At 46.0% G+C, this 13,741-nt stretch overlaps 2 protein-coding genes across 2 annotated transcripts in view; both read left to right on the top strand.

Annotated features, from left to right (window-relative positions):
* Positions 1–5,155: 5,155 nt before the first annotated feature.
* LOC106818874 lies at positions 5,156–7,492 on the top strand. The gene is made up of 4 exons (XM_014823543.1): positions 5,156–5,315; positions 5,414–5,515; positions 5,739–6,022; positions 6,571–7,492. The coding sequence occupies exons 2-4, from the start codon at positions 5,472–5,474 to the stop codon at positions 6,606–6,608; spliced, it is 366 nt and encodes a 121-aa protein (XP_014679029.1). The 5' UTR covers positions 5,156–5,315; positions 5,414–5,471; the 3' UTR covers positions 6,609–7,492.
* A 5,751-nt stretch (positions 7,493–13,243) lies between these two features.
* LOC106818875 overlaps positions 13,244–13,741 on the top strand; it is a 2,376-nt gene continuing 1,878 nt past the window's right edge. Inside the window, exon 1 of the mRNA XM_014823545.1 lies at positions 13,244–13,282. The gene's annotated coding sequence lies outside the window, so the exon portion shown is untranslated. The remainder of the gene's footprint in view (positions 13,283–13,741) is intronic.

The raw sequence follows: 13,741 nt of genomic DNA, 5'->3' as shown, positions 1-13,741 counted from the left end.
TTTACAACCTCCACAGTAACCCTAAAACTTGCGTTACTGCGCTCTTCTAATAGGTGCATATATTATGTGCAGCAAACGTTTGGCTTCTAATTCAGATAAAAAACGGTTTAAACTTATCACATTGGTTAGTGTCAACGTGGCCGCTGACTAACGTTCGTTAATGGTACGACAAAGTTTTATAAATAACGGTTATTTCACCACCTCGGAACTCTAGTATACGTCTAGTACATATAGTTCTGTAATTAATAGGACGCCGCACTCGGTGCAGCACCGTGTTTCTAGTAACTAGATAGAACTTTCATTATAACGTGGCATGAACGCGCGGCGTTTCTTAGAACGCCGGTTTTCTTTTAATATCCAACCCAAACCAAAATAAAATGCAGGTCAGAATCGTTAGCGAAAACGTTATGTGTCTAGCTGGGTATATTACCTGCACCCAACGAGTGAAGCGGATTCCGTTCAACACTCGCTGTGGCCTCATGAGCGCGGCTATGCTGTCTACTCACACCCCGCACCCTCGCCCAGCCCAGCCGCCCCCGACCTCCTATAGTTTCTGATATATCCGCACCGTGCACCGGCCGGACCCGATTGATCTGCGCCTGCTGCAACACATGGACAATCATAAACACTTGACATGCGAGTCTTCCGCGCACTTGACAAGCTCGTGGTCTTGGATGCGGATGAGAAGACCGCAACCCCGCGGGCCGGCCGCGTGCCGGAAAACACGGCACTCACACTTACGTTGCGGCGGGGTGGTTGATCAGTCTGAAGCGAGTCTTGATTGCTCACCTCGCCCCCCCCAACGAATCAACAGCAACCTCGGCTCTCTTGCACTTCTTGTTGATCAATCTGCGATCAGCTCCCCTCTCGCATTACCTTTGTTGATTACAGAACCGCTCCCCCTCCCCAAGTGGATGCCAAGTCTCCGAATTCTTGGTGATCGATAAAACTGCGCATCAGTGGGGCCCCTCGCTCTACCTCCTCGCACTTGCGATCCGAGTCTCGATTGCTTCGGAGCCGCCGGTGGGCCCCGCCCCCCACCCTGAACGCTGACACCCCCCCCCAACGCCCTGCGTGCCGCCGCCCCGCCGCGCCTCGCCCTCGCACCTTGCTCCGGACCCCCTCACCGCGCACTCAGTCTTGCCACCTTGCCTCATCCTCAGGCATCAGCTCATCGCTTCGCCTTACACCACCCTGCCCAACACGGAGTATAATATCAGCTCCTTCGACCCTCTCGCCCTCCAGCCCTCGGATCAGCTCTCGATCTACCCGAAGTCCCCACGCGCCTCCCGCTCCCCCCGCCCAGCGGCCCGGCTCACCCCACCAAATCGCCCGCCCTCGCGTGCGCCCCCCCTCCGCCCCCCCTGCAGGGCCACCCACACCAGATAGTCTTGTTGATCAGTTCTCGATTGGCCTCCCCCCCCCACGACCCCCCCCTTCCGCCTCAGAACCGGGCCTCTTGCCAGTTTGCTTTAGCGCCCTCTAGGCCCCATCCCACGTCGGCCTCGTTGCTTGCTCGCACGGCCCCTTGCTTCCCTGAGCGTATCAGCGCTCGACCCTCTCGCCCCCTGCTCTGGGGCGCCCCCGCCGCCCGACTTGCCTGTAGGCAGCCGCATATCCACGTCATAGATTCACCCCCAAGACTGGCCACTCCCCACCCCCGGCCGCGGCCCCCCCCCCCCCCCCTCGGCCCTCCGCCCGCGCCCCCGCTCCACCGGCCCCCACCCCCGCCCGCACCCCCCCCGCCCACCCCGCCCCCGCCGTCCGGCCCCTCGCCCGCCCCCTCTACTTCACCCCTCTTAGGCATGCACCCTCTGCCCCGGCCCCAGCGCCGATCCCCGCCGCGGCGTAGACTCCTCTCGGCCCCCCCCCCCCACCGCCCTGCAGACTTGCATTTCAGGATAAGTCTTGATGAATTTGTGTAGATTGATGGATTAAGAAATCCAAGAAAGCAAATAGAGGATCCCGGCCCGGCCGCGTGTAGCCCCCCGCGCGGGCCGCCTGCCCCCACCCTGGGCCCCTCCCCCCCCCCCCCCACCCCCCCCGCCCCACCACCCCACTCTCTTCCACCTTTCCCTTAACACAGCCCATCGTTCCCCCGCTCGCACCCCTCTCTCCTCCCCCGTCTCCCTCATCACCCCTACCACCCGTTCTACATTCGCAGCTCTGTGGCTGTGGCCTCCTTTAGCGCATATACAACTGTGGAATTTCTGTAGTCTGCTAATATTTTTCTGCCCTCTTCCAATGGCTACTTTATTGTCAAAGTTTGCAACTATTCTCTCACGTAGTTCGTCTCCTCTGTCCCCATACGTCAGGAATAGACTTTATCTCCACCTGCCATGGAAAGAATGTAGGAGAGGTGTTCAATACCTCCTCACGCATAATTGTTTCGATTGTATTCGTATGTTAGCGGTCTAGAATTTAGCGTTCGCTCTATTTCAATTACTACTGTCAGTAACTCATCATAGGTCAATTTTGCATTACCTAGCACTTTTCTAAGACATCGTTTGACATTGCCTACCATCCTCTCAAAAAATCCACCCCACCAGGGTGCTCTCTCCAAATTAAACTGCCACGTAATCCTTCTTTCTTCCAAATCAGTTTGCACCCGTGGATGCTCATAAAGCTCCCTTAGCACCTTATCTGCAGCCTGAAAGGTTTTCGCATTATCTGACACTATTAAGCTTGGTGTCCCCTTCCTGGCTGCGAACTTACGCAAACTTCGAATGAAGGCTGTTGCTGTCAAATCTTCTACTAAGTCTAAGTAGATTGCTCTTGTTACACAGCATGTATACAATACTATGTACACCTTTTCCATGTTTCCTATCTTTCCTTTTATAAAAAGAGGTCCCGCAAAATCCACCCCTCCTTTAGAAAATGCGGTGGCTTCCCTTACTCTACACTCAGGCAGTGGTGCCATTGGTGGTGTACTACAGGCTTTTCCCTCTAACCTTTTACACGTCACGCATTTCCCCACTACTTTCTTTACAATTTGTCGGCCCTTTGGTATCCAACATTTTGATCTTACCTCCGCTAATGTTGCTCTTACACCACTGTGATGCACTCTCTTGTGACAATCTCTAATAATCAGTTCAGTCAACTTGTGAGCCTTCGGTAAAACAACTGGGTATTTTGCCTCAATTTCCATATTTGAGTTGCCTAACCTACCTTTGCAGTGCAAGATTCCTCTTTCTTCTACCAACCCTTCCCTTCTTACGTGTTGCTTAAATTCACTCTGTTTCCTCAAGTCTGTCTGTGCTGACTTGAACCACTCTTTCTCAGCCTCTACCAATTCTGTAACCTTTAACATTCCTATCTGCTTTACCTCACTGTCATTCTTTCTCTTTATATTGAATATAAAGCGCCTGACCCAGGCTGTCACTCTGTATAGCCTTTCTAGATTACTGTATCTGTCCAGGTCTATCACTGCGGCAATATCTTGTGGTTTATCTATGGTGGTGAACCAGACACCTAGCTCATCATGTCCGCCATTCCCATCAACCTAGTTCATCTCCTGCCTGGGACAGAGATAGTGAAGGTTTATACCCACTTCAGGACGGCTAAGGAGGAGAATATTCGAGTTCTGGCAGATGCGCGCTCAACTCCCGAGGAGAAGTTGGCGTGTACTCGCTCGATAGTGGTCTCTGCTGCTCTGCAACTACTTCCCCGAATTCTAGTGTCGAACACCATCACCGTAAACACTGCTCCCGAATCCGATATTACCAAATTGGAAGTTGAGGGATGCTTGAAGATAGGTTTTGCGGCGCTCTGTCACCTAGCCAAACCGATAACACCCCAAAATGTAGCATATCTGGCAAGGCGCTGGAGCGCGGCACAATCTGTCCTTAGCCAGCACGGCATCCAAGTCGGCGCGTATGAATTGGGACCTTACGTGCTGGAGGCCCTACGGACCATTCCGGACCTACTCTCCATTATCCCGCTAGCATGCGCTGCTAGGTGTCTTCTAGATTCCAAGGAGAATGAAGAAGACATCACCAGATCTGCTCTGATGATGCAAATGGACTTAATCTATCATTCATCTGGTATGGTTGCTATCGAGCAGGTGGCCACTCTGCTCGAAGACGCGGTCAGCTGCGCTATTGCCCTTAAACAAGTGCTTGGTCAGGCTGAAAGGTTTAAGGAGATTTACCTTCGTGTGAAAGCAGATATAGGCCCCGCAGAATGGCCGTACACTCGTTCCCTCCATCCAGCGAGGCTGAGAGACTTAGACTCGGTAAAGTTCCCGGACCTCTACGAGGCTGCGAGGCAATATGCTATATCAGCCTCTGGATTTAATGCAGACAACTACGTCACATCAAACCACCCGACATCTGTTCGTACAAAGGTTCTTAAGAGATTCACCAAGTTGTCTGCCTCGCCTCTCGGCGATACCTCGGTGGAGCGGTTGGCTCGTATCTCTAAGCTCGGCTTCAATGCCGACATGATAGCGAGGGCTGTTACCAACGCTCTGAAGCCAAGGCGAGGAATCGAGGATGATGACAGCGACTAACTTATGCAACTCTTGAGCGCGGCTCCGAAAACGGTATACAAGAAAAAAGTAACAAACAACAGCGAACCCAGGCCACAAGGACACCAGATCGCTAGAGGATAACAACTGTATCAAATCATCATGGATAGCATCGCCACGCATGCTTCAGCCGACGCCGCAATGGCAGGCCGCCTAGAGAAGCTCCGAGGATCCGGCTCGAAGGACCAAGTGTTGCGAAATCTTAATCTCGCCTGTGCCGGTTCCATCATCTATGACACTCTTTCATTGATACTGAACAAAACACTCTAAATATATATATCACTTGCTTTATTTGATATACACTCTCCGTACAACCGTCTCCGTCTACACTCGTTTCCAATCTGCCTTCCCTATCTTGCATTCCCCGTACCACTCTCTCTCCGTCGCGAACCCCGACCCCACACACAATGTAGCAATTATCATAAACATGCATCTATAAAAAGTCACTCCCCCCTACACGTCATCGCTCTCACGCCGGCGCCGCCGCGCCGAACTCATTCTCCGTGATTACACATCATATATCTCTACACATTCACAATCTACATATCATCTGATATCATCAAGAGTACATATTCATACAATTATACATTAGGCTATATACGTCTACATGATATTTCCCAACATCACTTGGAGCCGGTAGGTTTTACAAGAACCGTGAAGCGATGTGTCCAGGAGCCACTGAACATCAAGACCATCGCTACGGACAGACACGTGACAATCCGATGCGTACTGAGGAAGGAGTTTCCAAATATTACGCATCAGTTTGACGTGTGGCACATGGCAAAGTGTATGTACAGGACCAATCACTACAAAGGAATTTTTTGTCTAGGAATAGTATAATAATCGTTATTTTATCATATTTTTCATTTAGATTTATTGACTTAGGTGTTCAGAGAAAACTCCTAGCCGGAGGGGAAAGGAAAAACTGCAACGAGGTTCTGCCATGGGTGCAGAGCGTGATTATTTCACTTATTTGCTCCTGCGAAGGTGATGAGGACCTCATGAAGTATATATTTCTATATGTTATTTACTAACTGCATGAGTTTTACGCGAGTTGTGTTGTAACATGCAAGGTTTTATGCATACGGTTTACTTCACTGACTTGTGAGGCAATTTATTTTACGTACAAACACATATTGCCAAGAATGTGTTAACAGTGTTAGGATACACAATATAAGTGGTACTATACATTCTATCATCACCATTGCAGAAAGATGTGGATCTCGATACTGTGCCACGTCGTCAACAAACACAGTTGGAATTATGGCACAGTATTTCACAGGTGTGCGCATGAAGTGAGGGCTGATGACAGCAATACCGGCTATCTGCGACCAGGGTCGTCCGCGCACAAACTACTCCGTCAGGTGGTGATGGACAGGCGGCTACTGAGTGACATGAGCCACCTCCCGGAGTGCTGTCACACCGGCCACCTAGAGGTCTACCACAGCCTCCACCTAAAGTACGCCTCAAAGCGTATACACTTTGTGTATAAAGGTATGTGACTAACCAGTGATAAAAGTAGATCAATTAGTAGTGCTGTCGTTGATGGAAAATTTAATGAATATGGTCTATATGTTAGTATTTTATTATCTTTCGGTGCTGTACAAAATTATACTGGTTACTGCTTAGAGCTCCGACGTTCAGTCTTACTGTACGTCAATTTGAGCTTGTATGTTGAGAGGCGACTGGGGCCTTGTCTAGATGCAAGTTTCACTTCCAGAAGCAAAATGTAACTGCATTGTTTGGTAAAAGGTTAGTTTTGAAGTTAATTTCCGACGTTTTGTTAGTTCACGCGTGCAGCTGAACTACATCGATATCGGTTCATTGTGTATCAATGCATCATCGGTTGACCAAAAATTGCCATACAACGATATCGCGATTTTCAATGACAGCACTATCAATTACTTTTGTTGACCGCTTCTTACATACAAAATACTTGTATTTAATGGTATGCTTGCAAGAGTACAACTAACAGCCCTGGACAACAACGAAAACACTAATCGTGCGCTTGTTCATGATGCTGAGGGCAACCCAATTTATAGGCAGGCATTCAGTAAGGCCAGGAAGAACTGGATCGTAAAAAACCAGTACAGTACTAAGACGTACCGTTTCCGCCATGGAATCTTGGGGACTGCCCTGGATATGCTGAAAGGATGTATGTACATACTATTTTACTCTTCATATAATTGTCCTATTTTTGTCTTCCTATAAATGTATGTACTTCATTCAGTCACATGTAGCAGTTCACCAAATTTGCACTCATTGCATATTTAACAGGTTATTCGTCTATAGTTACAAGTTATGATTAGTAATTCTGAAATGATATCTTGCTTTAAAAATTAAGGTGAAGAGGCAAGATATGCCAAAATTCCAGCATTACCAAACAAGTGCCGCAGAGCGACAGCGCTCACCTAACGGCAGATGTTCTGATGCTAAACTCACTGGCAAACGAATGAAGAGCACCCTCCCATCACCGCGTTCGCGCTCAGAACATATATCTAGGATGCTACTAATACAGATCTAAAATCTATGATAGCTGTTGCGAAATCTTAATCTCGCCTGTGCCGGTTCCATCATGTATGACACTCTTTCATTGATACTAAACAAAACACTCTAAATATATATATCACTTGCTTTATTTGATATACACTCTCCGTACAACCGTCTCCGTCTACACTCGTTTCCAATCTGCCTTCCCTATCTTGCATTCCCCGTACCACTCTCTCTCCGTCGCGAACCCCGACCCCACACACAATGTAGCAATTATCATAAACATGCATCTATAAAAAGTCACTCCCCCCTACACGTCATCGCTCTCACGCCGGCGCCGCCGCGCCGAACTCATTCTCCGTGATTACACATCATATATCTCTACACATTCACAATCTACATATCATCTGATATCATCAAGAGTACATATTCATACAATTATACATTAGGCTATATACGTCTACATGATATTTCCCAACAATAGCTAGGCTTTGCTAGACCGGTAGTACAGTAAAAAGATACAGTGTGTAAACGATTAAGTGACGTGCGATATTAACATGTTATCATGGATATGCGTTCGAGCGGCGGATAGTCGGTGGTGGTGGGGGGAGAGTGGGGGAGGCGCGGGTGATGGGGGCTCTAATAGAAAGCAGTTGCAAGAGATGGCGCGGCAAGTGTCAATAATCAAAGAATGGTGGTATTCGCGATAAATGTTTGCGTTGGTTGTGCGAGTGCTTACATAGTTGCTCGCATTTTGCGCGATCCGCAGTTATCTGGTAGCTCGAGACCGGACGGTCCGTTATTTGGTCAACGGATGGTGCCGGTTCTGTCGTGGCAGGGAGCTGTGCGGGAGCGGGTGCTTTTCAGTGTCAGCTTGCCGGTGAATCCTGTCAACGTCTGAGTGGAGTTATTTCTGTGATGAATGCGAGATTAGTTAAATATTTGGTTTGGTAAGACAATTTATGTTCGTGAGATTTCAGAATGGTAAAATGGCTGTCGAGCGTACGGTACAAGTAATTTGTCGTTTATCGTGTTGGCGTTGTGTAAGATACGTTACTACCGAATATTATGACTGTTCGGTTGATGATAATTAGCTATGCTTGATGTAGCCGATTGATTTAAAGTAGGTCTGGATTGATAGTCTGATGTAGAGTTCGTGTATTCGTTGCGCCGGGGAAAATGCAAGTACCTGTTAATCTGTTGATGTAAAATTGATGTGGGGCCCGCGGAGACGTATTCGAGGAAAAGGCTTTCAGCGTCTTGTAAGTATTTGGAACGGTTGCGCGGCTAAGGTTTGTAGCCGGGATATCGAATACAAGCTAAATATATGTCGGCAAATATTAGTGTATCAGATACCCAAGGCACTAGATATATATGTTGGATATTTAGGGTATCAGAAATACCCAAGCTATAATATGTCGGAATATTGAGTGTATCAGAATACCCCCTGGTATCATATGTCGGAACGTTTGTCGTGGGGCGCAGAATATGTGTTACGTGTAGTGGAATGTTGCCGTAGGGCGCAGAATACCCCAGTAATATATGTCAGAATATCCAAAGGTTCTATCGGATGAATTAGGAGTGAAATGGAGACTTATCGCGTGTGCAAAGTTGTCATTTGTTAACAGTGTATCGGTGATACCTATGTAATGTGCGACTTGATTTCATTATTGTGTTTGTGTGTGTGAATTTAAGGTTTGTAATTTCTATGTGTTACAGTCTACCCTTACGCCACGTCACGCGTTACCATCATGCGTTACCATATGCGTAGAAAATAAAATGGCTGGTTGAACTGCAGCCTGAGTCTTCATCTTCTTCCTCGTCTCGGCGGGCGCACATCGCAGTAGAAAAACGCTGTCATGGAGTCTACCTTCCATTTCACCCTGATTAACCGGACGTAGGCAAGATCTACACTTCAAGATGGCCGAAGCAAGATCAGAAAGGACAAAGGCGAAACGTGCCCTGACGAAAGAGATAAATTACACGCGCCAGTTGTTGGCAGAAAATAGGTTAGACTGCGTAGACAAACAGTGTCTGGCGTTAAATACCCAATTTCAGAAGTTTACCGATATACATAATGTTTTTCATGATGCTCTTGTTCGCGATGCCGATATTGATGATAGCGAAGATTACTACTATAAGGAACAAGATAATTATATTAAGGTTTTGGAGCAGTTAAAATCCGCCTCAGTTAATGTAAGTGACCCAGTGAAGGTAGAACTAGAGCAGGGAGCTGCGACCGGTGGGCTGCCGAGCGATCTGATTGCTTTTCTGAATCTGTCAAAAGTAGAGTTAGAGTATTTTGATGGGGATACCTTGCGCTATCATCAGTTTATAAAATCTTTCGAATTGAATATCGATCAAGTGTGTCTGGATGCTAATGTGAAATTAACCCGCCTGGTGCAGTACACCAAAGGTCCTGCCAAAGACGCTATCCGCGGCTGTTTGTTGATTGGTGGGGACAAGGGTTACACACAAGCCTTGCAGATTCTGAAGGAACGATTTGGAAACCCCCATTTAGTAGCAGAGAGAATCATTTCGGATTTAAAAAGACAGAAACCTGTCAGGTCCCCCAAGCGAAGTTCAGCAGTTGGCCGATGACTTAAGAAATGCAGAGTTAATTTTGAATCAGTTGAACATGCTTGCGGAAGTCAGCTCACAGTCCACAATTCTTGATATCGTCTATCGCTTGCAGCCCTATGTTCAGATAATGTGGAAGAACCGTGCACTGGAAATTAAGAGGGCAAACGGGTATTACCCTGCTTTCGCTGATTTGGTTAAATTTGTTGCCGAACGGGCTCTATAGAGCAATGATCCGGTATATGGGGGGTTATCATTTAAAAGGGAAACCGCAGGTAAACCCAGAGTCCAATCTTCTACGTCTCATGCTATGTCTGCCAGTGCAGGTGCTAATGGTGATTCAGCTAGTGCTACAGCTATGCGCTATAATGTAAATTATGCTAGGCCACAACCAGCTTGTGCTCTGTGTAGTGGATATCACAGGTTGTGGCGTTGTGAGTTGTTTAAACGTATGTCAGTTAAGCAGCGTATAGATCTGGTTAAGAAGCGTAGATTGTGTGAAAACTGTCTTCTGCCTGGGCATAGTGCACACAATTGTGGGAAAAGATCAGTGTGTTCTGTCACAGGTTGTGGAAAGAAACATACTATGTATATTCACAATGTTGGTGATCAGTCAGTATCTGTAAACCCAAGCAGGAGCGTGTCAAGTGCAAGTATGTCCTCGGACAGAGAAACGTATATGCCCATTGTACAGGGATTGGTTAACAATAAGGTCCTAGTCAATGCACTACTGGATACAGGTTCTAGCAACTCATTCTGTTCGAGTAGTTTGGCCAATCAGTTAAACTTGACAGGAAAGACAGTGTCATATCATTTGAACACTTTGTGTAAATCAGCTCCAACGAAATCTCAGATGGTGAATTTATCATTGTTATCCGGTAATGGTGAGAGTTTAGACATGTCTGGGGTATACGTGATTGGTCGCTGTTTGAAAATTCAGTGGATATGTTACTCGTCGTACGTCGCACGGGAGACAAAGAGAAGCTGACATTTCCTTGCAGAAATGCAACACGAACGAACTGGGTTTCCTTTCAACCGTTTGGACATTATACAATAACACAACGCAAGGTTCAGAACATTACTATCTAAACGATCACGTGTCTACACACAGTCGGGCATCTCCCGACGTGCCTTACGAATCGTCTATAACACTGGTACACCCATAACACTTGTACAATAATTCGGAATATTAGCGTATATCAGAATACCCAAGTTAATATATGTCGGAATATTAGTGTATAACAGAATACCCAAGCTAATATATGTCGGAATATTAGTGTATATCAGAATACCCTTGGTAATATATACGGAACGTTGCCGTGGGGCGCAGAATGTGTTACTGTCATGATTGTGTAAACACAAACAAGATATTTAACCTTATGTAGATTCGTTTTATTCAAGAAACGTAGCTGAACTGAACACGAGATTACAAACCGCCATGACGAACTCCCGTAGCTTCCCCTGGCTCTCCAATATCTAACTAACAGATAGACAACTCAGTAATCATTATGACAGTTACGTGTAGTGGAGTGTTGCCGTAGGCCGCAGAGTACCCCAGTAATATATGTCAGAATATCCAAAGGTTCTATCGGATAGGAGTGAAATGGAGATTTATTGTGTATGAAAAGTTGCCATTTGTTAGCAATGTACCTGTGATACCCATGTAAACGTGCTGCTGTGTAATGTATAACTTGATTTCATTATTGTGTTTGTGTGTGAATTTAAAGCTTGTAATTTCTATGTGTTACAGTCTACCACATCACGCGTTATACCATCACGCGTTACCATGTCTACGTGAGTAGAGCATGGCCATATGCGTAGAAAATAAAATGGCTGGTATGAACTGCAGCCTGAGTCGTCATCTTCTTCCTCGTCTCTGCGGGCGCACATCACAGTAGAAAAACGCTGTCATGGAGTCTACCTTCCATTTCACCCTGATTAACCGGACGTAGGCAGGTTCTACACTTCAAGATGGCCGAAGCAAGATCAGAAAGGACAAAGGCGAAACGTGCCCTGTGTTGTTGGCAGAAAACAGGTTAGACTGCATAGATAAACAGTGTCTGGCGTTAAATACTCAATTTCAGAAGTTTACCGAGATACATAATGTTTTTCATGATGCTCTTGTTCGCGATGCCGATATTGATGATAGCGAAGATTACTACTATGTCTATAAGGAACAAGATAATTATATTAAGGTTTTGGAACAGGTAAAATCCGCCTCAGGAAATGTAAGTGGCCCAGTGAAGGTAGAATTAGAGCAGGGATCTGCGACCGGTGATCTGCCGAGCGACCTGATTGCTTTTCTGAATCTGCCTAAAGTAGAGTTAGAGTATTTTGATGGGGATACCTTGCATTATCACCAATTTATAAAGTCTTTCGAACTTAATATTGATCAAGTGTGTTTGGACGCTAATGTGAAATTAACCCGCCTGGTGCAGTATACCAAAGGTCCTGCCAAAGACGCTATTTGCGGCTGTTTGTTGATTGGTGGGGACAAAGGTTACACACAAGCTTTGCAGATTCTAAAGGAACGATTTGGAAACCCTCATTTAGTAGCAGAGAGAATCATTTCGGATTTAAAAAGACAGAAACCTGTCAGGTCCCCAAGCGAAGTTCAGCAGTTGGCCGATGATTTAAGAAATGCAGAGTTAATTTTGAATCAGTTGAACATGCTTGCTGAAGTCAGCTCACAGTCCACAATTCTTGATATCGTCTATCGCTTGCAGCCCTATGTTCGGATAATGTGGAAGAATCGTGCACTGAAAATTAAGAGGGCAAAAGGGTATTATCCTGCTTTCGCTGATTTGGTTAAGTTTGTTGCAGAACGGGCTCTAGAGAGTAATGATCCGGTATATGGGGTTTTATCATTTAAAAGGGAAACCGCAGGTAAATCCAGAATCCAATTTTCTACGTCTCATGCTATAACTGCCAGTGCAGGTGGTAATGGTAATTCCGCTAGTGCTCCAGCTATGCGCTATAATGCAAATTGTGCTAGGCCACAACCAGCTTGTGTTCTGTGTAGTGAATATCACAGGTTGTGGCGTTGCGAGTTGTTTAAACGTATGTCAGTTAAGCAGCAGATAGATCTGGTTAAGAAGTATAGATTGTGTGAAAACTGTCTTCTGCCTTGGCATAGTGCACAAAATTGTGGGAAAAGATCGGTGTGTTTTGTCACAGGTTTTGGAAAGAAACATACTATGTATATTCACAATGTTGGTGATCAGTCAGTATCGGTAAACCGAAGCAGAAGTGTGTCAAATGCAAGTATGTCCTCGGACAGAGAAACATATATGCCCATTGTACAGGTATTGGTTAACAATGAGGTCCTAGTCAATGCACTACTGGATACAGATGCTAGCAACTCCTTCTGTTCGAGTAGTTTGGCTAATCAGTTAAGCTTGACAGGAAAGACAGTGTCATATCATTTAAGTACTTTGTGTAAATCAGCTCCAACGAAATCTCAGATGGTGAATTTATCATTGTCATCCGGTAATGGTGAATGTTTAGACATGTCTGGTGTATATGTGATTGGTAGAATACCTGTGAAATCTGCCCATTTGGATGTTAAGGCGTATAAGCATTTGGTTGACATTGATATTGTATCTTGTGAAGTCGAACATGGGGTTGATTTGTGGATAGGGGAAGATCATACTGAGGCCCTTATTCTACTCGAGGTACGTAAAGGTGGCCGAGGTGAGCCTTTCGCTGTTAGAACGCTGTTTGGTTGGTGTATCAATGGTCAATCTCCAGTTGGTAAGATCGGTCGTACAGTTGTGTCACATTTTGTAAGTGCTTTGTCTGCTCCAATTGTTGATAACATACATGCACTGTGGAAGAATGGAAATGAGGGAAGAGATGCTGATGATGAGATAATGACAGAGAGAAGAGATGCTGATGATGAGATAATGACAGAGGGAAGAGACGCTGATAATGAGATAACGACAGAGGGAAGAGATGCTGATAATGAGATAATGATAGGGGGAAGAGATGCTGATAATGAGATAATGATAGAGGGAAGAGATGCTGATGATGAGATAATGATAGAGGGAAGAGATGCTGATAATGAGATAATGATAGAGGGAAGAGATGCTGATAATGAGATAATGATAGGCGGAAGAGATGCTGATGATGAGATAATGATAG

This window comes from Priapulus caudatus, unplaced genomic scaffold (assembly GCF_000485595.1).
Source record: "Priapulus caudatus unplaced genomic scaffold, Priapulus_caudatus-5.0.1 Scaffold2606, whole genome shotgun sequence".
Taxonomy (NCBI): domain Eukaryota; kingdom Metazoa; phylum Priapulida; class Priapulimorpha; order Priapulimorphida; family Priapulidae; genus Priapulus; species Priapulus caudatus.
This window is presented reverse-complemented; position numbering and strand designations above follow the sequence as displayed.

Coding starts and splice junctions, on each gene's coding strand:
- LOC106818874 (XM_014823543.1), top strand. CDS start 5,472: ATGGGTGCAGAGCGTGATTATTTCACTTATTTGCTCCTGCGAAG. Junction 5,516..5,738: donor ACTTATTTGCTCCTGCGAAG/GTGATGAGGACC, acceptor TCACCATTGCAG/AAAGATGTGGATCTCGATAC. Junction 6,023..6,570: donor TATACACTTTGTGTATAAAG/GTATGTGACTAA, acceptor CCCAATTTATAG/GCAGGCATTCAGTAAGGCCA.